The following is a 22,980-nucleotide window of genomic DNA, read 5'->3' on the forward strand; positions in this document are numbered from 1 at the left end:
ACTTTGCTTGGAATTCGGAAAGCCAAATTTGATTTACAGTTAACCAATTCTAATTTAATCGAAGCGTCGGAATTCGCTCCAGTTTTCAGAAGAGCTCCACAATTAAAGATCGTCAGAACTGGAAGTGTAGACAAGCGTCTGAGGTTTCTCAAATGGTTTTGCTAACAAGTTAAGGGAGCTGTTAAGGTTTCTAAGGTCCTGTTTAATTAAACTCGTTTACAAAATGGATCCCTTATGATTTATAAATTAAATCGAAAATGGTCCGAGCATGATCTTCATTCGATATAAATTGTAATAAAGCTACCTGTTGCTGGTTCTCTCGTTGGATTTTCAGACGAGCTTCTATGCACTGTCTCGTCTCTAAAAAAGCTTTACGTTGTGCCACTTCACGGGGATAATGGGTGCAAACACCGGCAACGTTTCCGCATAGAAGGATCACGAAGCAGCTACTAATCTGAAAAATGAAAAGAGGATCGCTCGTTTGAAAAAACGAACTCTGCTTTAGGTGGAGATTTAGATTCGAAAAGACCCCATTTATGGCAACGTTAAGAGATGATGACTTCAAGCTCACAATCTTCACGTAAACAAAATAACAAGAATTGGCCAAATGGCGTTTCTTTGAATAACTGACGAATAAATCATACTTACGTCTGCTATGGCGTACACTTGTCCTACATAAACAAGTAAAATAACTTGGGTCAAAGCCAAAACCGTCCCCGCTAGAAGGGCGTCTTTCAGTCGAATCGGCATCAAAGCGTATGTTAAGTAGGTGGTGGCGAGGGAGAATGTTGGACCCAGCAACGGCCGCTCTTTCTCAGTAAGAAACGAAATACAAATCTGGAAGAAAACAAATTTCATAAACAATAAAAATTAAAATCGCTTATTTCGGTCGATATTTAGCCTATTTGTGGCGCAAACACAAGTTCCTGATGCTCATTTTACACAGAATTTTAAGCAACATCCGAAACTGTGCTCAGATAGTAGATTTTCAATTTTTTTGCTCCATTTTTCCGAAACGACGACAATTAGAAATATGCAATTTTTGTAATTGTGCTTCTCACACTTTTTTATTAAGAATCCGCTATTTCCTATTTCGAATTAAAAAATTCAATGTTTTCAAAAACAATTTTACAACTAAAACAATGTAAATCTATTTCGGTCGATATCTTTCTTGTTTATTTATAAAGCAAACTCAAGTTATTTGCACTCATTTTAAGCACAACTTCATGTAGAATTTGAAACTGTCCTAATTTATCCCGGACGTCAACATTTTAACGATTTTCTTCGCTTTCCTCAAGAGGCTTTGGAAAATATTTTGAGCATATCAGATTTTCGGTTCGTGCAAAATTGAGGTTCAAATTACTCAGTTTTAACGAAGGCTATATTTATATACTTTGAGGAGAAGAGGTTTTAAAACAGAATCTCTGGGGGGTGTACTTCTGAACAAAAGAAAAAGAAACTTCTGTTGCAATGAATGTTATGAAAACACCTTTAAGCTAATTAAATCCCAGTGGCCAAAAAAGAGAAATATAATTGTGCAGGAGTTCTCTGAGGAATTCTAAAATCGATTCAATGTCGACAACTAATAACTAACAAAACATATTTTCCTCTAGCAAATTAGTATCGAGTCGGTTAGAGTTATTGGTAGATTAATTTTTGAGTTTACAAAAATGCCGGATTACGGATCTATTTTTAACTTGTTCATTTTCCGGAGCAGTTTATGAGCTTAAAACCTGAAACTTCCAAAGTGAAACTTTAAGTTTTTTTTTGATTTTAGAGTTTAGATAAAAAGTTGGCAGCTGATTTATCTATTTCAAAATATGGCCAACTAGCATAATCTCCCACAACTAATAAGTAAGCTGGTTTGCCTAAATCTGAAAAGCTGGAAAATTAATTACAGAAGTTGTACCGAAAATGCGGTTTATAAGCTTATAAGCTGTGTGAAATCAATTAATTTTTTTCCTTGGATTAAAACCTTTATTTCCAGAAAACTAATAGTAAGCTCCGTTAAACGGATCATATTAAACGTAAAGTTCTAAAATATCGCAAGTTCTCCTTTAAGAGGATATACGAATACGATCTCAAAATATTCCCCCGAGATCCCTGTTTATAAAATGTTTATATCAATGTTTACTTTTCAATAATATACCCTCATAAAACTCAATATAATGATGTTTGATATTTCGTAATAAAGAAATGTTTACAAATTTAAAAATGGCGGATGCGCCGGGAAAATCCATTAATTTTTTAGTTGTAAACTCATTTTAATATCAATTTTTCCTCTTTAGAGTTATTTAGCGCACACAGCTGCAATTTCATAATAAACTTTAAAACTCCCAACATTAACCACGCTATAATCCATCTTCCACACAAAACAAACATTGATTCTCCGAAAACTTTGTCAAGCAAGTTCTTATAAACTCCAACCTGAGATTGTTAAACATGTTAAAGAAACCATTAAGAACTTTTAATTAAAATACATCCTTGATAACAAATTTATGTTGTATTAAGACTTTAGCGCCGCTAATGTAATTGTCTTTTAACTTACCTCTAATGTTAAAAATGTCACTAGGATAAAATACGAGATGATAATCAAATAGACCTCGTTCATGGCGGGCTTGGACAGCACCGCCAAAAGAACTGAAAAAAACTCACTTTAGCTAATTTGAACCATTACAATTCTGGTTTTAACATGCAGTGTGAGCTCTCGCATTAGCACCAATTAATTGCTCACAGACATCTTACCTCCATAAATTGCTATGCAGCATCCAGAGGTTCCAATGAGTACGAGTAATTTGTCTAATCGCTTTGAGTGCTGTTGAGGAAGATCTGTTTCTGAGTGGTGTACCATTACAAGATCTGTCGCGGCAAACAGGAGGAATCCCACGCATAATAAGAGTAGAAGTGATATCAAGTTCGTCATATTGCTTTGGTTCATTTTTAGGAAATATCTCTGGTACAGCATTTCGACCTGAAACAATTAAATTCGAAGTTGAGATTAGATAAAGCCAGAACTTTGCAAAAGAAAGATTAAATCATGAAAGAGCGGACTGAATGACGATTTTATTATAAAACAAATTCGAGAGAGTTGCACTAGTTGAAGGGAGTTTTGAATTAAGTAACTGTGCTTAGAGCGAATTTATAAAGGAGTTATAAATTAGTAATGAAATGGCTTTTCGTCGTAAATGTGTACTTGGTGGCCTAATGCTGTTTAGTTTCACGGCATTATGCATATTAAGACAAAGAAAACTAGAAGTGTTGCGAATTATTCAGAAATATAATAATAATTAATATCATTTTAGGAAGTAGGAAAATTCTGAAAATTTTGTTAAGAGACTTGAAGTGCTTCACAAAAGCCGTCCTTCGTCACTTTGTATAAGAATTTCTGCTATGTAATTTAATACATTCATCCCCGAGCTTAATGTTTAGTGAATTCGGCATTTGAAATAATTTCTAGAAATTCTACACTTTATAACAAATTTAGAGAGTTGGAGTGCTAATTACACTTCCTCTTGTATATTGTTAATTTAATGGCAGATTGCAAACACACCGTTTCCTGTATAATTGCCCGCTAAAGTGCTCGGCGTATTGACTGAACGTTAAATTTGTGCAGTTTAGGCAGGGGATTGTGTACTTCGGAGTATCAAATAGAATTGGTTATGAAGTTAGATCGGTCAAAAAAATATGAAGGTGTCTAGACAAATTTTTCTTAGGAGGTGCATTTAAATTTTCTTGAAATCTTCAATATTTTTTTTAGACATAATGTATTCGTTTTTTATATGAAGTTACTCGGTACCACACGCACTTCTCGAATATTCCCGTCACGAACAAGCGACTAACAAATTAGGAAACTATCAAAAACTTGTTCTAGACATTTGGTTATCGATTTTAAGAGTCAAGCCGTGTTTACGAGTAAACCAAACTTCGGAACTTATTGATCTAACCTTCGCAATGTTTAGATAGGTCTCATTTGTTTACTCGTATTTTTGCTCTGAATTGTATGGCGTTGTAAAAATTGTAATAATTCGTCCGGTTTCCACATCTCTGAGTCTTCAAATTTTTCAAGAACTGCGGATCTTCTTCGAACCTTTGAGATTTTGCTTTCTTGGGACTCGGAGGATCAAAATATTTTTAAGAATTTATCAGATTTTTTTATTTTGAAAATTCTTTTATTTTTGATTATTAAATTACATATTTTGAATAAAATTTGTACTAGAGCTGTGAAAAGTCATTTCTAAAGTAGAACTGTTTCATGATTTTGAATTCGAAGCCCGTTTTGCTCATATCATTGATTTTTTAATGAAATCGCTTTAAAATAACAAAAGTGTTAACTTTTTGAAAGGCTTCTCAGTGTTTTTTGTTTTGGAACTAAATTATTGATAAGAGATAGTAATGCTTTTGTCAGCAAACAAAATATATCTCGATCTTTTCAATGATGCATTACAATAAAAAATTGATGAAATAATTCTTAAGTTATATGCAAAATTGTAAAATCCTAGTGATGAGTTTTATAGGTCGTGGTTTTCCGAAACACTGCCGAGCAATTACATAGCATTGCAAGTTTTTAAGAAAAACAGAAGAAAATAAATGGCTGTATCTACTCTTCTATATATGTTTCCAGTTATTTGTAACGACAGTCTACTTAAAAAACTGAAACCAATCTGTAGAATAAATATAGGAGAATAAAAATAAAATACGCCCTTTAACAGTATAAGCTCTAAATTCACACTTGTTTTAACAAAGACCCTTATAAGCGAAAAGATTTTGAAAGTTCTGGCTTCAGAAAAAGCGCTCTTCATTTAGATAAACGACTTGAAAACTCCTGAAAAGTTGTAACTCTGAAAATATATGCACTCTTTATGCACCGAGGAACCCGCTTTATTTCCACTCAAAAGATTTCATACACCGTTGTCTGCCAAAGTACAAAAGAGCGACACGAACAGTTTTAAAGTGACAAAATAAACTTCCTACATCGCCGTTGAAAAATTTAATCCTCGCTACACAAAATGAATTACAAAAGCGCTTCTCCAGAAACAATTAATTCTTAAATAGAAAACCTTGAAAACTGTATTAAATATTACATTTGCTTGATGTTTACTTAGAAGTAGATTAGACGTTCTAAATTAAACTCTCCAACTTTCGTTATTACGATTTTCATCTACCTGAAGAGACATCAAAACTGTCGGCATAACTGCCAGTTAAAAGCCGGATAATTTATAACTTACTTGTTCATTTTGAAACTGATGAGTACTGAATAATTTCTTGATGAGTCTTAAAAGTTTACCGAAGAAACCACTCGATGGCTTTGGAGCCGAAGACATTAATAATTCCGCTTCGACTTCGTGGCCTTCAAGCTCAGGACTAGAATTTGGGGCAGAACCATTTTCTTTTGCTGGAGGCGTTCGGGACACACTGCCAACCTAAAAAAACGAAAACAATCACTCAGGGGGATCTTAAAATGGATTAAAAATTGGAAAGTTAGAGCAATCACGAAAATGGGTCAGAAAAGATTAATAGGCACTGCGGGAAGTTTATTGGAGCAGGAGAATTGAACATGAGTTTGATAGTACGACTGACAATTGCTGAGATTTCGAGTGTCTTTAATCCGAATCAAGAATTCTTCACTTTGGCATCCTTTTAAGAGCAAAAGTAGATTCCATTTATTAATTAAAATCGCTATCACTTACCGCTATAAGACTCGACGAGAGGCTTCCTTTATTATCCTTTGAACCAAAGTGCTCAATCACCTGCCAATTACTCTTTCGCGTCCCCTCGTTCGCCGCCGCTGGAAGGGGGCTTGTGTTGGCGGTTGACGGAGTTGAGAGGCCACTGCCATTTCCGGTTTCTGTAAGAGGTTCAGTACATGATCGAGGATGCTGCTTCAAACTAGTCCAACGACGTCCACATCCTCGTCGAACTGTTCCAGTATCCTTAAACAAATTACGACAATGAGACATGCTTTGAGAATAATAATTAAGTTTAAAGTCAGAATTTAATAATAAAATCCGAATTCATCAAGACTTATTCAGATTTTTCTTCAAGCATTTAAGTCGATAGTAATCAAGATGAATACTCGAGCTTCCATAAAGCACGCCAATTATATCATTTGGATCGAAGTTCAAATTATTATTTGATTTGAATTTTCCGCGCCAGTGAATTTGCTGATTAAAAACACTGAATGTCGACGACAGAACTCCGGCGAAGTCAAATTAAAAAACTCCACTTTAAAATAAAAATTACACGATTTAGTACAATTAGCAAGAATGGAAGCAGATTTAACCTGGTAAAATTAAAGACAAAATTTCTTGTTGTTGTTTGATCATTTTCCCCATACTTTACGTAGTAAATATTTAATATCACACATAAAGTACTAAAAAGTTATGTGTTTTATGTACAATTATTATAGGCAGGTAACTATAAACATCAAATTTCAATTTAGTACGATCCAAAAAGCACACAAATAGTAATAGCTTCCTGATAGCTTTACTCGTAAAATTTTATGGACCTTCCTAATCGTTATAACCTAAAGTTATTTTTGTGTTAAGTTTTCAATTTAAATTTGTGAAAAATCGTCACATTCTAGAAGTCCAAAGTATTACAATATTCTAAAAATAGACAGTCTTACAAATTAAATAAAATAATAATAAGACAAGTTACATCGAAAGGACTCAAGTATGTATTATTTATTATTATTTTTTTTAGTTATTTATTTATTTATTTTATGGGTAAACAAGTCGGATAATATTTGTTTCCTTTATTTGTAAACTAATTCTTTATATTATTATGTAATAACTAATAATATTCTGAACCTTCGTACAGCGGATTTCAATTATTTTTTGTTTCAAGTGTTTGGGTGTACTTTACTTTACTTTTATTGCAGTCTGAAGTTGGCAAAGGAAACCCAAGAGAAATAATAAACTACGACATTTCAAATATACTCAAATTCCTACAAAATGTACGCTTTATTAGACTGTATCCCAGAAGACTCGTAGAGTAATAAATTGGAAATGTCTAGACACTGTGTACCCAAAGTGTTGGATTTTACAGGAAATTGAGTCAAACCACTAAATGTTATTAGTTCTGCAAATCATAACAACTACACTCTAAAATTACAATCTCCTTGCCCGAGTAAACATCACATTTAGTTCTGAAACTGTAAAAATGGTGGATGCGCCGCATTACATAATTACTTTCTTTTGCCTCAAAGTTCATTTTAACAGAACTACCATTTAAAACACAAACCTTGTAACATATTTCGCGCAAAGATAACATAAAATCTCTCTTAATTAAAGCGGTTTCGCGTGGAAAATATACATATAATAATTAGGATGTGAAGTACAAGCGCGGAGGTGCATTCTGTTTAAAATCATATTTATCTTCATTTTAAAACATGTAGATAACTACCGAAGTTTCTAAAGAAAAACAAGTTTAAAAAGCTCGTCGCTGAATACAAAAGAGAAAGACAAACAAATTTGTGAAGCTGTGCAATATTATGCATCGCTTGATGGATGAGAAATTCAGAAGCTCGAAATCCAATCCAACAGAAGCGAAACTCATTTCATAGTGTTAATAAAAGTGTTCTCATTACTAGGTTTTCGTTTAGTGGTGTCTGACATCTGATTTCTCTAAACAAAAATCTGGCACCTAATCTTAGTGCGGTAATTGACTGAAATTCTATTCCCGTCGTTCAAACCTCAGTTTGAATGAATTGACATCTCTTCTTCCGCTGAATTAATTATTTTTCATTAAATAAACTCGAGTAAAGACTGTGTTTATTGATTAGATCCCATTTACATTAAAAAAAAACCGATATAAAACTCACATTTTAAAGTTCATGTTTTATGCAACGACCAAGTTGATTTAGGTTGATTTTGACAGTTTGAAAATTACTTTATGGTCGAACATATTAAACTTCAATTTCGTCCAAATTTCCAGGGAAAAGGTATATTTAAATTTAAGTAGAATAAAAAACTTATTTAAGACGTTATAAAAAGTTTAGCAACGATGAATTACGTGCTGCCTTTCGAAGATAAAAATGCACACGAGCTCGCGTGGTTCTTGAATAAAAGCATTTCATTTCTGTCGCATTCTCTTTGTGACCTTACGCACAATTGTACTATAAATAACGTAGAAAGTTAATTTTGAGATTCCGGACATTCTTCAACACGTTGTTTGTGTTTTCATGTGAAATATTCGCATTTAAACATGGAACAAGATTATGTAAGTCTCTTTAAGAAAACTTACTGTTCATTCATTATGCGAACTTCATCCTCTTATTGCTGTTCTTTCTTTGATGTGATGAGATTTCTGTTTAAAATTTAATTAGACAAAAGACGTGAAAGATTGAGAAAGTAGTTCCGTAAGACAAATTGTCCTTTATCACTTCATTTAATTATACACAATGAAAGGATTTGTAGCGCCGAAACAAAGGTGTGTTTCGACATTCAGTGATGAATTAATCCATTGGACGCCCTTCATTTTCATTAAGAGTGTTTTTTTAGGTTGTTAGTCAAATTACGAAGTATGGATATTGGGGTTCTGTCGTCGCTTTTCAAATAAAGATTATATTATTAGGGACGTATAGTACAATTCCAGTAAAGTACTAAAATTTCTTTTTTTTTAGATATTTTTTTTGACATGGCGCATCCACCAATTACTATATTTTTTACTAATATTTAGGAAGAATTTTTTTTAAAGTCAAACTGACCATTTACTTACATTATTTACTTTTTGTCGATTTTGATCTACGGCAGAAAATTCAGAATTTATATACGATTATAAAATAAATATGATATAAAGAAATATGCAAATGAATGTTTTCCATGACGCTAATGCTTGTAATTTACTATATTTATAACAGTAATATATTCAATTGGAAACATAATAAAGCTACAACCTTGTTAGAAGTAGTATAATGTACCAAATAAACGAGTAAATTCGACCCACTGACATTTAGTATTACTTTATATCTCTTTATACTGACTGATGCACATTTTATCAACCTTTAACATAATTAGTATGTCATTTATTATAAAGTTTAAAATAAAGTTATAAATTTATTTACACTAACCAACATTTTTAATCAATTTGTTCAAGTTTTTCCGCAAATTTCATAATAAACAAATCTGGTCTGTCAAATAAATAATTTATTACGTATAAATGCATACAACAATTAATCATTCGCTTCTTTCGCCACTTTAGCTAACAAGTAGATAGTAAATTACTCTCTTCACTCCTGGGAGGTATTTGATCGACCGAACAGTATGTGGTTATAAATCTTACAATAAACGCTCTGCATCCATTTTCGTCAGTAACATACCCAGTCGTCAGGAAGAAAATATGCACGTTGTCTTCATTTACATAAACTTTTCTGTAAACTGTCCTGTTATTTTTACAGTATGAACTTCATTTTCAGTGTCCGGATTTTTTTTCTCGATTACAAAGCGTTTAAATCCCAAAGTATGAAATCTGCAAAAAAATCTTCCAGTAATGGTACAGATCAACTCGTAATAAAAATCTCCTGCATCATTGTTGGTTGAATTCAATCAATGTTCTTTTTCATGTTTTTCATGGATTTTCTAAAATTCTGAACGCTCCACGCTGGTAAAGAAATTCTTACCTATAAATACCAATTAATGTCAGTCTAATCACAAGGTAATAAGCTGTCTATCAATTTCCTTTGTTCTCCATAATTCAGAAATTCAATAAATAATTGGCAGCGCCGCTTAAAAGGTCACATTTTGGTCTAAAGCTCCAGGCAATTATGTACCTTGCCTGGTGCTTTGTTTTGGTAATAATTTTCTTTAAAAATTCTCACAAGTGATCAATTTAAATAAATTGAATCTATTCTGATTTATTGCGAGTTTCATTTTAACTTACACGATTCAATTAAATTGGTGTAATTTCATTGCCGTTTTCCGAGTTGAATTTGCGTAAAATATAACAATGCTTTCAATTACCGTTAAATTTATTGCAAATTGTTAAAAATTGGTTATTTCAATTACTTTAATTGCGGACTTCGAAAAATGTTCTTATGGGGGGTTAGTAATTTATTGGGACAATTATTCCCAAAAAAGAGTTCAATTTTAAAACTATATTCAAATTCTGAGGTTTCAGTAGACTTTTATTTTTATTTCAATCAAATGTATTGGTAAGTTATTGGTGGAATAAATTTAGATTTTAGAAGAATGTCTAAGAACGAGTTCTTGCTCTAATTTTGACATTACATTTAAATTCTGTGGTTCTCCAGACGTTCTGTTTTTTTCGCGCTATTTTTTTTAATCCTGTCGACAGTTTTATTTTCATAATTTTAATTTTTTTTCTTTAAAAAAACCTTTTTTTTAACTGATTATAGTCAAAATTCTTACCTAATTACTAGGAAGCAGACGTCAAAGAATATTTCAGTTATTTCATTCATGAATAAAGTATTATTATGTAAATATCTCCTCATTCTCCTTATTAAAACTTAATAGAGACGGTTTTCCCACCTACTCTTGCCTTCATATCTTTTTATAACCGAAAACCAGATTCACTTTCATGATCTCAACGTTAGTCTGCTTGTCGACGAGATTTGAAGTAGTTTATTAAATATGATTTGGGTAAATTATGTCTTTTTTAGCCAGATGTGACTGTCATTTTTAGCTCTTCACTCTAATTTTAACATATTTCGCCACTTACACACAAAGTTCTTCTCCGACACCGCCACCAGCACCAGAATTTAACGAAACTCAAACAGTGAACTCCGAAACCACCAGTTCGGTGCGGCGCTCGAAACCTTCTGAAGATGAGAAAATCATCAATGAAACCACCGCAAAATATGGACTTCCGAGGAATTACCAACAACTCGGACTGCCAGGACCTGAGCTACGTACAGACGATGAAATCATGTCAATCGAAAACAAATTTTCAAATGGAAACCCAGAAGCTTATACACTTAAGTTAATTAATATTCTTGGTAACTTAATTTAATATTGTGTCGTTTGTAGAGTTCGTACGATAACTAAGTTCTTCAGTTACAACGGCCGCTACGAAGAAGCGCAAATAATGAAAGACAACGGGCGCCAAAAAGTGGTGACTTTGGGTCAGTTTGGGGAACATTTTAAAAGGAAGACTGGTGGATTCTATATTCGTACAATTGGATATACTCTTGACGACAACGGTTATCAACACTTTTTGATTGATCTGACGAGAGCAAAAATTCGGAGCAAACATGCTAGTCATATCGGTGGAAAGCAACCAATTTCTTCAACGGTGCTTGCGTCATTAATTGGAGGAAATTCCTTGGGATAACGCCTAGGCCCTTTTATGCTGTTATTTTCTTGTGTTGCATGTGAAATTGAATAAAATTACCATTTTCTTTGGCTCTGTGCGTTTCAAATAAGAGTTTAATTTAATGACTTGCAGCTATTTTTAATTACATATTATAAATACATTTAACTGTGATGAATGAACGAAATGCATTTAGTTAAATAATTTCATTTAAGCTGTGATCATGACCGGCTCTGATCTTGTTTACAAAAAAGTTTTTTAACAAAGCTAGTTTATTTACTTTACTTATTAGTTTTTTCGTTCAGTTCACTAAAAATGCTTTTGGTAAGTCCAAATACATTTTTTTGTATACTATTTTTTGAATCTAGTTTTGTATTTTTGTTGTGACGACATTCATCATTTCTTCGCAAAATTCTCCTCTACCATTTCCAGTAGAAGAAGAAAAATCTACCGAAGACCAAAAACTTATCAAGGAAACAATTGAAAAATATGGATCTGTCAGAGATTACAAAAAATTAGGACTACCCGGACCTGAGGTTCTTGACACCGATCTCAAGTCAATTCGGACAAAATTTTCTATTTGCTCCGGAAACTACACATTGAAGTAACAAAAATTTATTTATAAAGATACACCATTGAATCTATTCTTTTATAGGATTCGCACTCTTACCGAATTTTTCAGTTACAACGGTCGCTACGAAGAAACTAAAATTGTAAGAAATTATGATCAAGAATTTCCAATCACAAAAGGTCAATTTGGAGAACACTTCGAAGGAAAGTACGGAAATTTCTACATTCGTACAATTGGCTACACTCTTGACGAAAATGGCTATCAACAATTTTTGATTGATCTTACAAAAGCAAATATTATAATTGTCATCGCTCAATCGGGAGGTCCTGGTAGCGATAATAAAGGAATTTCGTCCACGGTGCTTGGAACATTAATAGGAGGAAACTCCGTGGGATGACAAATTTACAAATTCTCTGTGAATGCTGCTTGAATTTGCACTAATTTAATAAATTAATCTCACATTGGCCAGGGAAACTTCAAAGTTTTACTTGAGCTAAATATTAGTCCGATTAACATTGATTTGTAAGTTTAAATATTCCACAATTCCAGCTCTCGAACTTTGGTGTAACAGTTACAATGTTTTTATTTTTAATATTAAGAAAGAACAAAACAGAAAATGTCTTCTTAATACGGAAAAATATAATAGTAATTCCTAATTATTATGTCATGTAAATTTTAAACATTCGGATTTTCTTGAACTCTCTTCGCGGAGATTTTAATGACTTATTACGCTGTGTACGTTTCAAGATTTATTCAAAAAATTAAAACGTTTGTTTATACTGAACTTTTGTTAATAAAACAATTTATGTAAATTGAGTTTATTTATTTATACATATACCTTACTCACAGATTTTAACATTAAATTAATTAAAAAATATCACTTATATATTATGAAGTACATAGAATTGCCTGGTCTTGCCAATCTGATCTTGTTTACAGAAACAAAGTTAGGAAACAGCTTTTTAGGTATAAACACGAAACTGGCTCGTCTGTTTACCTCTTCACATCAACGTTTTTTGTTTAGTTTACTTACAGACTCCATCGTGTACAGTTCACTGAAAATGTTTTTGGTAAGTACAAATATTTTTTTTTTTTGCACTATTTTTGGGCTTTAGCTTAGAATTTTTGTTGTGCCTATTTTCATCACTTTCGCGCAAAATTCTTCCGCACCACCAGAACTACTCCTCGAGGAAGATCCTATTAAAAATCAAAGAATCATCAATGAAACCATTGCAAAATACGGACCTGTTAGAGATTACAAAAAATTGGGATTGCCCGGACCTGAGGTCCTTGACACCGATTTTAAGTCAATTCAGAGTAACTTTTCCACTGATGGCCCAGGAAACTATTCATTAAAGTAACAAAAATTTATTTCTAAAAGAACACTCCATTGATACTGTTCCTTCATAGAATTCGAACTATTACGGACTACTTCAGCTACAACGCCCGCTACGAAGAAACGAGAATTGTTAAAAAAGATGATGGAGAATTTCCAATCACGAAAGGTCAATTTGGGGAACACTTCGGTGGTCAATACGGAAATTTCTTCATTCGTACAATTGGCTACACTCTGGACAAAAATGGCTACCAGCAATTTTTGATTGATCTTACAAAAGCAAACGTCATATTTCTCTTGGAAGCATCAGGAGGGCCAGGTGGCATTAAAGATCCAATTTCGTCCACGGTGCTTGCAACATTAATAGGAGGAAACTCTTTGGGATGACGAATTTACAAGGTCTCGGTGAATCCTGCTTGTGTGCACATTGATTTAATTACTCTCATTAATTATTCATGTGCTAAGGAAACCACAATCTTTTATTTAAGTTAAATGTTAATTTGATTGACTTGCGATTAACCCTGATTTATTTTTAGACATAATTTTACTCTCGTTGGCTAAGTACATATTTGATTTTAAGCACGCAATTCCAGTTCTTGAATTTCGGAAATGTAATATGATATCAATAAAATGAATAAAAACTGTCACATTAATGTAAAATTGTAGCCCAAACGTGGAAAACAGGTAAATTTTTACCGTGCATTAAGTCAGTAAATAACCGCAAAGAAAAATGAAGAAAAATGCAAACAGTTCTGGATTAAACTTAAAACTTGCCTCGAATTATTGTTTTATCTATTTTATTGTGTACTCATGAGGTTTTCGTAGTAACAATTACCGACAGAAGCATAATAACATAATTTCATGCGATATTAAAATCTCATCACGAGTTTTTCCGACTGATCTTGTCTTCACGGGGGCAAGGTTTTGTTTTTATAATAAAACGAGACTAGTTTAATTACTTCCATTATCTCAACCTAGTTTTCTGGTCAGTTCAGTGAAGATGTTTTGGGTGAGCAGATATCCTCTTTAAGTTTCGAGCACATTTTACTGTTAATTCTAGTTTTGTGTTTCCTTCGTGTTTTTTGTTACATTTGTGCAACATGCTTCTCTGATGTCTTCACCATCATTAAACGAAACGCGACAGGAAGATAATGAAGATCAAAGAGTCATCAATGAAACCATTACAAAGTATGGACCCCCTAAAAATTACGAAAAATTAGGACTACCAGGACCTGAAATACGTGATTTCACTGATACGTCACTTGACAGTAAATTTTCCACTGAAGGTTCCGGATTATACACTATTAAGTAAACAATTGTTATTATTTATGAAGTAAACAAATTTAATCTATCGCAGAATTCGTGCCCAGAACTCGCTGGTGAGCTACAACGCTCGTTACGAGGAATCGAAAATTGTGAAAACGGAAGATCGAGAGTTTCCATTCGTTAAAGGTCAATTTGGAGAGCATATTGTAAGGAAAGGAGGAGGATTCTATATTCGAACAATTGGCTACATTCTTGATGAAAACGGTTATCAGCAGTTTTTGATAGATCTTACTTCAGCAACGTTTGACCAGATGCCCATTATTGGACTTGGAATTTCGACGACGGTTCTTAGAACATTAGTAGGAGGAAACGCGATGGGATGACGGAAGCATATGTTGTTGCTCATAATTTTCACAAATTGAATAAAATCTTGAGTTCATTGGTTATTTTCCTCAGAGAACAAAATACTGAAATTTCTGCAAAAACGTCCGCAACTATTGAAATGCAAATGAAACTGATATAGACAACTGGGTAGTTCGTTTGTTTTCTTATCTAGTTTTTATTAGTTCACTTCCTTTATCGTCGACAGTTCATTGAAAACGGTGAGTAAAACATTTGTTTTTTTATTTTGCACTTCTTCGGCATCTTTCACAATAACTTTTACACGTAAAGAGAGTCCTTTGGAGTGTCGACTGATAAACAAACCGATGAAGGACCTGAGAAAGAACCAGAGAATCACACACAGCTAAATATAGACTTAAAAAGTACAAAAAAAACGCCATTAGTGGGAGCAAACTCCTTAGGAAGACGAGTTAACAGCTAAAGGTGCAGGTTTAAATTCTTGTCGGCCAAATGCACACTCTCATGAATTATTCCTGTTCTGCAGAAACTACTATTCTATTGACTTGCAGTTGACCTTGATTTTTTGTCAAAGTTTTACTCTCGTCGGGTAATTATTTAATTGAGCACGCAGTTTTTGGTCTTCACCTCCAGCCTAACATGGAAGTTATTAATTAGGATCTCGTGGAATAAAAGTGTGACGAAAACAGCAGAGCACAAACAAAAATATAAAGTTACAATCCTAAAGCGGAAAACCGGTAGTTTATTATTGTATTTTAAATCAGTAGCTAGTTTACTACCTGCGAATAGAAATGCACACAGCTCTGGTACGACTCACCTAATTCCAACCGAACAATACTTGTCCCCGAATTACGAGAATCGGAAACAAATCAACATTTTCTATATGGAAAACAAGGTCAGTCGGTCTCTTCGCTGTTAAGATAATTTTCACTTTAGTAGTGTGCAATAACAACGACAAAGTGCATCATGTTACTGGTAAGTTTATGTAGATAACACGCGATCCTGCCGACTTGCATTATCGCGCACTCTTTCGTCTTCAATAATGATAAAAACGATTGCAGTTTATAACGCTTGTGACATTCTTCATCACCCACTCGCAAGGTGAGGACGTTTTGCAATACACTGAAGATCAACGAGTTGTCAATGAAACTATCTCTAAATTTGGACCACCTAGAAACTACCAAAAGTTACAGCTTCCAGGACCCGAAATAGCTGTAGATGATGAAAAACTGTCATTACATAATTCGTTCATCTTTAATAGTACAAAGTGTTACGTTTTAAGGTACCTTCTGCTACACTTTTATGAATAAAATTTCAGAGATTTTTTTTTTAGGGTTCGTAACATGGTTCAGAATTTTAGCTACAATGCCCGGTATGAAGAAACTGAACTGAAGGTTGTTGCAAATGATGAAATTGTTGTTACGAAAGGGCAGTTTGGAGAACATTTCAAACGCAAATCGGGAGGATTTTATATTCGTTCGATTGGTTACACTCTTGACGAGAAGGGTTACAAAGAATTCTTGATCGATCTTACAACGGCTGTCACGACAGTGAAGGAAGTTATTGTTGATAATTTTGGAGGTCTTCCGGGTGCTCCGGTTAACAAAGGAACTATTTCTTCGACGGTACTTGGGACTTTGATAGGTGGAAACGCAGTTGGTTGACAAAATGTGTCTTAAAAAGAAACTTATTTATTTTGTAGTTAATTACGTATTATTATATTTTCCTAATGCTGCTTCTAACCTATGAAAACAATGTGAGAACCCCTTGAAAAATAAAATATATCAATCTAATCAAGAACGTCGGTATAATTAAGCCAAACTTCTCCACCGATTGTCATCATAAAATTCTTAGGATGGATCATATTTAAGCATATTTAAGAATTTATATTTTTTTAAGAAAAGACAGCACAACTTTTACTTGCATCATTGCATTGTACGTCGGGATTCAGTGCTAATTCAAAAAAACAAAAGGTCATCGTAGTGGAAGACTTTTCAAAACCCGCCAAGAAAAAAAGAAACGATTGAGCAGCGAGATCATCGACTTTACGTGTAAAGCCTCCATTTTCCAACTTATCGGTGCTCTTCCCTAGGACACTGTTATCATCAACGAGTTTTCCTCGGTTCTTCAGTTGCAAAAGAAGATGTAAGAAGTCCCCTCAATAAATGTTGTTCTCTTCACGATACTTCAGGGTGTTCTTAATAATTTTCACAAAGAACTTCGATACAGTCGGATCGATAGCTTTAACTCTAAGTCTTCGCATAAATTTGGAACAATTAAATTCAGAAGGTCAACATTTTTTTCCAAAGCCGAGGTGAAAAAAACCGTTTCAAATGCACAACGAAGTTATTGTTTGGACCTTTCATCGAATTACAGTCAATACCAAAAGCACAATCTCCTATAACATCCGTGGTAAATCCAGCTAAAAACTGTTTGATATTGACCGACTTTCTCCTCACATGTTTATCCATTTCGGTAATTAACTGATCACCGCATTCTACCAAAGTTTCAAACATCATTTTCATTTTTCCGGAGGTAAACATGGGGGTTAACTTCGTGCGTAAATTTCGCCATTTAAAGACTTCCAATGTAAATAAATGAGCACATGAACATTGCGTTCGTTATAATAGGTACACCGCGCGATCAGTAAAATGTTCAAAATTGTTCTGAAGAATGTTTTTGATGGTAGTAGGATCAAGAGGCATGTACAGGGGCATAAATAGTACGTATAATCCTTCATCATGACAATTGTGAATTTTAAAATAGTTGTACAATTTTAATGTGAAATATGCAAAAGATGCCGTTTGAGCGGCAATAGATTTACCGTTTCCAAAATAAAAACTCTCCGGTAGGAGAGGGTTTACTCCTTTTCTTTGCCAGTGAGAGTGGATCCATTTTAACCAGATAAAAAACGTAATTACAGATTACATCAGTTGTGAAGAAGATGGAGTCCAACAACCAGTTATTCGTTAATAGAGCCATTTCGAGAAACACTAGTTGTACTGGCACTAATTATTCTGTTTTGTAATTTAACGCTTTACCACTTTGTACATTCGCATTTATCAGAAAAGTAACATTAGAGCTGATGTTTTAAGTGCACTTGGACGAACCGTTATTAGTTATTATACTAATCTTGATTATTGTCAAACAATAGTGCTTGTTGAATTGTGCGCTTTCGCTTAATGTATGATAAAGTGAAGGTGAAGCCGCTGTGGCAATCAAAAATGCAATAAAAACGAGTTTGATAAAACAAGTGCTTTTAAGTTTTATAAAACAAGTTTTTTTTATAAAATTTTTCCTAATTGGCTTATTTAATACTTTTTTATTTCCAAATTTTCTCAGCTGTTAACGCATCCGATATGGAAGTGTGAAATTAAGCATTCTAAACAAATGCGGAAATAGCTCTGTTAAAACAGCAAATTAGGAAAAACATTTTTTGATCTCTTCAATTGGACATTTTCCGTGGCACACACGGGAACGGCAACGGTAAATTAACTTTTGTTCAGCAGTGCGGAAAAGCTGCAGAAGTGTGGCAAAAAGTTAGATTAATTAGATTAGATTTTACAGATTCAAGGGGATTTAAAAAGAAAGCAACCCTTACCAGAACTCTAGAGTATTATTTTCACAAGTTGTTTCATTATTTAAGATGGTTTTTTTTGACCTTAAAAATAAAAAAAATTTATTGGTGGCGCCATCTGTTAGAAGATGGTTTTTGAGTCAAAAAACTTTTTGCAGATCGCACTTTTCTTCAAATGCCGTAAATGTTGCTGTCGAGTCGTAAATCCCTGCCTACAGTTGCTCGAATGTAAATTACTATTGCAGTTTGCTTATTTGCAAATCTCTCAAATATGCAACTAAAATTAGCAAATAAAACAATTATTAATAATTTTACGTTTTACTAGTCTCTCCTCTCGTCAATCTTGTATGAATTGCAAACTATACGAACAAATTTCGTCCTTCAAAAGTTGTTTGCGCAATGCACAAAAGAACCAGAAAAATGCCTTAAGGTAAATCGCTTCTCACCTTCTTACGCGTTTGCAGTAAATACAGTGTAATATTTCCTTTTTAAGCAAGAGCATGCACCATGAAACAGGTAAGACTAACAAGATCTAGATCAAGATCATTATTTATTTGCTTCGTTTTTACAGTCATTATTTTTGGTGGTAGTTTCTTTTATCAACTTTCTGCACTGTCAAGACTTGTTTGAAGAGGCAAAACTAAAGGGCGATGCCGAAGACCGACGCGTCCTTAATGAAACCATCGCGAGATATGGGCGTCCTGAAGACATAAAACTAGAATTGCCCGGCCCTGAAATACTCTTGGATAAAAAGAAAAACGACCTAAACAATCTGTTTAATGGTGATCCTGCGAATTACACTTTAAGGTAATTGAATTTTACCTCAACTAGTGTTAAGTATTTCATTTTCAGAATTCGGAGAATAACGTCGACCTTCAGTTATAATGCCCGTTACGAAGAAGGTGTTATTAATGATGAACCGGTGGCGAAAGGTCTCTTTTCTGAACACTTTCAAAGAGACGCTGGAGGTTTTTATATTCGCACCATAGGTTACACACTTGATGGCAAAGGTTATCGACAATTCCTCATTGACTTGTCCACAGCGATACCGAATATGAGAACACGAATTTCGTCAACTGTTCTAGGGTCTTTAATTGGCGGCAACTCAATTGGATAAAGGTGTGATTTTATTTTATTTTTTTACTTATTATTCACATAAATGTGCAACTCTTAGGAGTAGGATCGCAAAGAATAAACGCATATTTTAGAAGTCGTTTTTTATTGTTCCTTCCCTCAACCGTCTCAGAACCTAGTTTTCAAATATAAATAACTTTCAATAGGTACTATCAAAGTAGATGATGTTCTAGCACAATTTTTTTTATTATATTTTTAAAACAACTTAGCTCGAGATCAAATCCATCTGTCAGTTACCTTGGAGGTGCTATAACTTCGAACATAAACAGACCATTTTGAAGAGATCTAAATTTATCTAAAATTTGAATACATACCTAAAATTGACTCATTTGCATAATTACCTCTATTTTACAAAACGAAAATCTATTTTAAAAATACCAGAAAGAATTAAAAGAATTATTTTACACAACTGAAGAGGCGTCATAGTAAAATACGATGCACTTCCTGCGGAGTATTTTACGGCTCCGTCTCAAGTAAGACATTTAAGCTATTCAAAGTGACTTAAAACCCTGCAAAATTGGATTCTAGGAGATTTTAGGAAAGAAAACAAAAATCGTCTACTTTTTGTGTTTATTCCTTACGATGGTTCCAGAAATTGCATAAGTATGTGTAATAAAACCATCACAAGACTTGGTAAAAGCCGAGAATACAACGTCTGAAACCCTGAAATTTCCAATTGGATTTCCGCCTATTAAAGTCCGAGAGCATCTGTGGAAATTCGTGATTTTCCACCCGGCATCGCTCTAGACAAATCAATGAGAAATTGTTGATAGCCCTTCTTATCAATCATATAACCGATGGTACGGATATAAAAACCTCCAGCATTTCTTTTAAAATGCTCAGAAAAGAGACCCTTAATCACTAGAATACCTTTTTTAACAATTCCTTCTTCGTAGCGAGCATTATAACTGAATTTCGGCGTTACTTGGCGAATTCTGGAAATGTTGTTCTTTGTGTTAATGCTATAAAGATTAGGTACTGATAATAACATTTTACTTTAAAATATAATTTGAAGGATCACCAGTGAATATGTTAGTTATCTTGCTTTCATGACCGTTTGGAAGTAGTTCGGGACCTGGCAGTCCGAATCGTTTTCTGTCTTTTGCTTGGCCATACTTAGCAATGGTTTCGTTGAGTACCTGCTGATCCTCCACAGCACCTTCTTGATCAGAAGTACTTTGACAATATAAAATGTTGAAAAAAGAAAATGTAAAAAGCAATAAAAACTGCAAAATTAAAATCAAAACAAACGTAAAATGATTGTTAGTCTTACTAGATTCATAGCGTCCGAGTTCCAAATGCTAAAAAGGAAAAACTAGCTTGTCATTTACTTTTTGTTGCTTTTATATACAACCTGGAAGATTTGATATTATGAAAAATTCGTTATGGTTAGCGCGATGAATTGTAATTTATACAAGATCGTGCTTTGACATTAATTAGTTTAATTAAGAATGTATAGTACAAAAAATATGCTAAACTGGAGCTGGTTTAGATACACCGCTGATGGAAATTTTTCATAATACTGACACCCAAAACAGTTCAACTTTGGTGCAGATAAATTAGTAAACGTTCAACTTCCCAGGTAATTATAAGAAATTTTTGACGCCGAAATTCAAATATTTTTGTAGAGAGTTTTGATGAAATTTGTTCGACGTCTAAAACAAGTGTTAATTCTACAAACAAGATGACAAGAAAAGAATTGTAATCCGCTGGTTTGTCTCTTAAAATACCACCAATAGAAGTTTTCTTCTATTTTTGTTGTAAAAGGAGCTGCATAAAATCTTTACGATAACGTTTGTTTTCTTCAGCATCCTAATGTACTTTTTAAAGAATTTTTATAACACTCTGATTAGAATTATTGTACAATTCATTACAATTTTATAGATCCTCTCTCTTAAAAATCGAAAGCAAATAAAATTTTAAGTGAAATGGTCAGTTATTCTGCGCCCCTGAACAAACCCCAGCAAATTATTTAACATGTTCCTTTCATCCCTCCTCCGCAGAGCCCTTTTAGTCGATATTAGTTTCAAGTCAGTCATGGTTTGCCAAATGGAACACCTCCAGGGTGCTGTTTGCTCTTGTACAAGACACTCACCTGATTACTCTCCATCCCTTCTCTTTTCTCTCAACACCACAAATAAACCCACACAAATGATTTTTCATAAATATGTCTGAAGACCCACGCAACGACTCCACAAGACATATCATGAGATTCTATTGTAGTTGTTGTACAAAAGTGCCAATTTGTGGCGCCCCCAAACAGAATAAAAAATCAGCAATTTTCAGCACTCACATAACAAGAAATGTGAATGGCCGCATCTCCAAGAAAATATCGAATCTACTTTGAAAAAAGTTCGAGACTACAAAGCTCGAAAGCTCAGGACTAAATGCCAACATTTAATGTGTTTCTAGACACGTAACGTCGTTTGAAAGTCACGGAGATATTGCCGTCAGAAGGTCTTGTTTGCACGAACAGAGATGTCTGGAAAAATATTTCGTCATGATCCGTTACAGCAATTTCACCAACATCTACACTATCTACAAATTTCCTGAAAACCCACGAACAGCTTTATAATTTTCTATATGTATGCAAACTGCGATGGCGCCGCCTTTGAATCCTCCAAACCAGTTTCTGAAAAAGCTCTTCCTGTGTTTTTAACCCTTGTATCTTCCCACATGCCCTCTCTATACAAACCTGATTTGTTTGAGGTTCAAAAACTTGAATAAATGAAAGAGGAGGCGTATTGCATGCACCGGAATGTTTCCGGGCTACCGGAATTAAACCGGAAGCTGCATGTAATCCTAGCGGCCAACTAGCGCTCGGACTCCGGATGCTATTATCTTTGATTACAGGTCGTTGTTTCTACATACTCTACGTTACTACTAGCGGTGCATGAATAAGAATCATTCACATTGTTTTGATGGTTCTTTTTCTTTAAACGATTCGTATATTATTGATGTTTTGGCTACAATCGCAGACATAAAAAGAGCGTCGCGACAATTGACCGTAAAAGTTTGTTTCACTCCTAGACACCCCTACTGATTGTGAGACGTATAAAATCTGTTCCGTTTAAGTAAACAAACAACGTTCCAAATTGCTAACTTTTTGTTAGGTCGATGCTTCATTAACTTTTGTAGCTCAAACCATTTCACATTACATACATTAATTGGATATTAATTTCTGAAATGCCTGGACCACGAATCAAATCCATACATAAATCGATGAAGTTATTAATTAGAAAACTATGGAAAACGTAAAGAGTGTGGTGAGGTTTTAAACTACTGTCTTAATATACATACTTATAAAGTTATTTTCGCAAAAAGCCCGCGGGTTCTCTTCCAGTTATTTCCAGTTTTCTGTAAGTTTATCATTACTGTGTGTTGAATTTAGAAGTTTCTGCTTCCGTATAAATAGTTTCATTCGTTCCCGTTCATTGGAAATTTCTCTGTTTATTTATCAGATTTTGT

At 33.8% G+C, this 22,980-nt stretch overlaps 7 protein-coding genes across 7 annotated transcripts in view; 6 read left to right on the top strand and 1 right to left on the bottom strand.

Annotated features, from left to right (window-relative positions):
- LOC148174821 (adenylate cyclase type 6) overlaps positions 1-22,980 on the bottom strand; it is an 84,313-nt gene that overhangs the window by 18,754 nt on the left and 42,579 nt on the right. The window contains exons 4-9 of the mRNA XM_088035765.1: positions 5,688-5,930; positions 5,226-5,420; positions 2,746-2,971; positions 2,549-2,640; positions 649-837; positions 305-454 (exon numbers count right to left, since the gene is read on the bottom strand). Coding sequence (XP_087891891.1) covers positions 305-454; positions 649-837; positions 2,549-2,640; positions 2,746-2,971; positions 5,226-5,420; positions 5,688-5,930 — 1,095 coding nt within the window. The remainder of the gene's footprint in view (positions 1-304; positions 455-648; positions 838-2,548; positions 2,641-2,745; positions 2,972-5,225; positions 5,421-5,687; positions 5,931-22,980) is intronic.
- Positions 10,541-11,360, top strand: LOC148174826 (uncharacterized). Its single transcript, XM_088037242.1, has 3 exons — positions 10,541-10,598; positions 10,642-10,937; positions 10,986-11,360. Exons 1-3 carry the CDS (start codon positions 10,590-10,592, stop codon positions 11,287-11,289), a joined length of 609 nt encoding a protein of 202 aa, XP_087893368.1. The 5' UTR covers positions 10,541-10,589; the 3' UTR covers positions 11,290-11,360.
- Positions 11,478-12,500, top strand: LOC148174827 (uncharacterized). The gene is made up of 3 exons (XM_088035767.1): positions 11,478-11,592; positions 11,637-11,872; positions 11,924-12,500. The coding sequence occupies exons 1-3, from the start codon at positions 11,584-11,586 to the stop codon at positions 12,234-12,236; spliced, it is 558 nt and encodes a 185-aa protein (XP_087891893.1). The 5' UTR covers positions 11,478-11,583; the 3' UTR covers positions 12,237-12,500.
- LOC148174828 (uncharacterized) lies at positions 12,730-13,727 on the top strand. The gene is made up of 4 exons (XM_088035429.1): positions 12,730-12,785; positions 12,864-12,909; positions 12,955-13,196; positions 13,250-13,727. The coding sequence occupies exons 1-4, from the start codon at positions 12,730-12,732 to the stop codon at positions 13,560-13,562; spliced, it is 657 nt and encodes a 218-aa protein (XP_087891555.1). The 3' UTR covers positions 13,563-13,727.
- Positions 14,106-15,159, top strand: LOC148174829 (uncharacterized). Its single transcript, XM_088037014.1, has 3 exons — positions 14,106-14,184; positions 14,236-14,483; positions 14,533-15,159. The coding sequence occupies exons 1-3, from the start codon at positions 14,176-14,178 to the stop codon at positions 14,822-14,824; spliced, it is 549 nt and encodes a 182-aa protein (XP_087893140.1). The 5' UTR covers positions 14,106-14,175; the 3' UTR covers positions 14,825-15,159.
- Positions 15,579-16,594, top strand: LOC148174830 (uncharacterized). The gene is made up of 3 exons (XM_088037013.1): positions 15,579-15,776; positions 15,863-16,083; positions 16,135-16,594. The coding sequence occupies exons 1-3, from the start codon at positions 15,768-15,770 to the stop codon at positions 16,463-16,465; spliced, it is 561 nt and encodes a 186-aa protein (XP_087893139.1). The 5' UTR covers positions 15,579-15,767; the 3' UTR covers positions 16,466-16,594.
- LOC148174831 (uncharacterized) lies at positions 18,789-19,588 on the top strand. The gene is made up of 3 exons (XM_088036655.1): positions 18,789-18,894; positions 18,950-19,185; positions 19,231-19,588. The coding sequence occupies exons 1-3, from the start codon at positions 18,886-18,888 to the stop codon at positions 19,493-19,495; spliced, it is 510 nt and encodes a 169-aa protein (XP_087892781.1). The 5' UTR covers positions 18,789-18,885; the 3' UTR covers positions 19,496-19,588.

Source organism: Gnatocerus cornutus, chromosome 5, assembly GCF_029298725.1.
Source record: "Gnatocerus cornutus isolate USDA-ARS CGAHR chromosome 5, icGnaCorn1.1, whole genome shotgun sequence".
Classification (NCBI taxonomy): Eukaryota; Metazoa; Arthropoda; class Insecta; order Coleoptera; family Tenebrionidae; genus Gnatocerus; species Gnatocerus cornutus.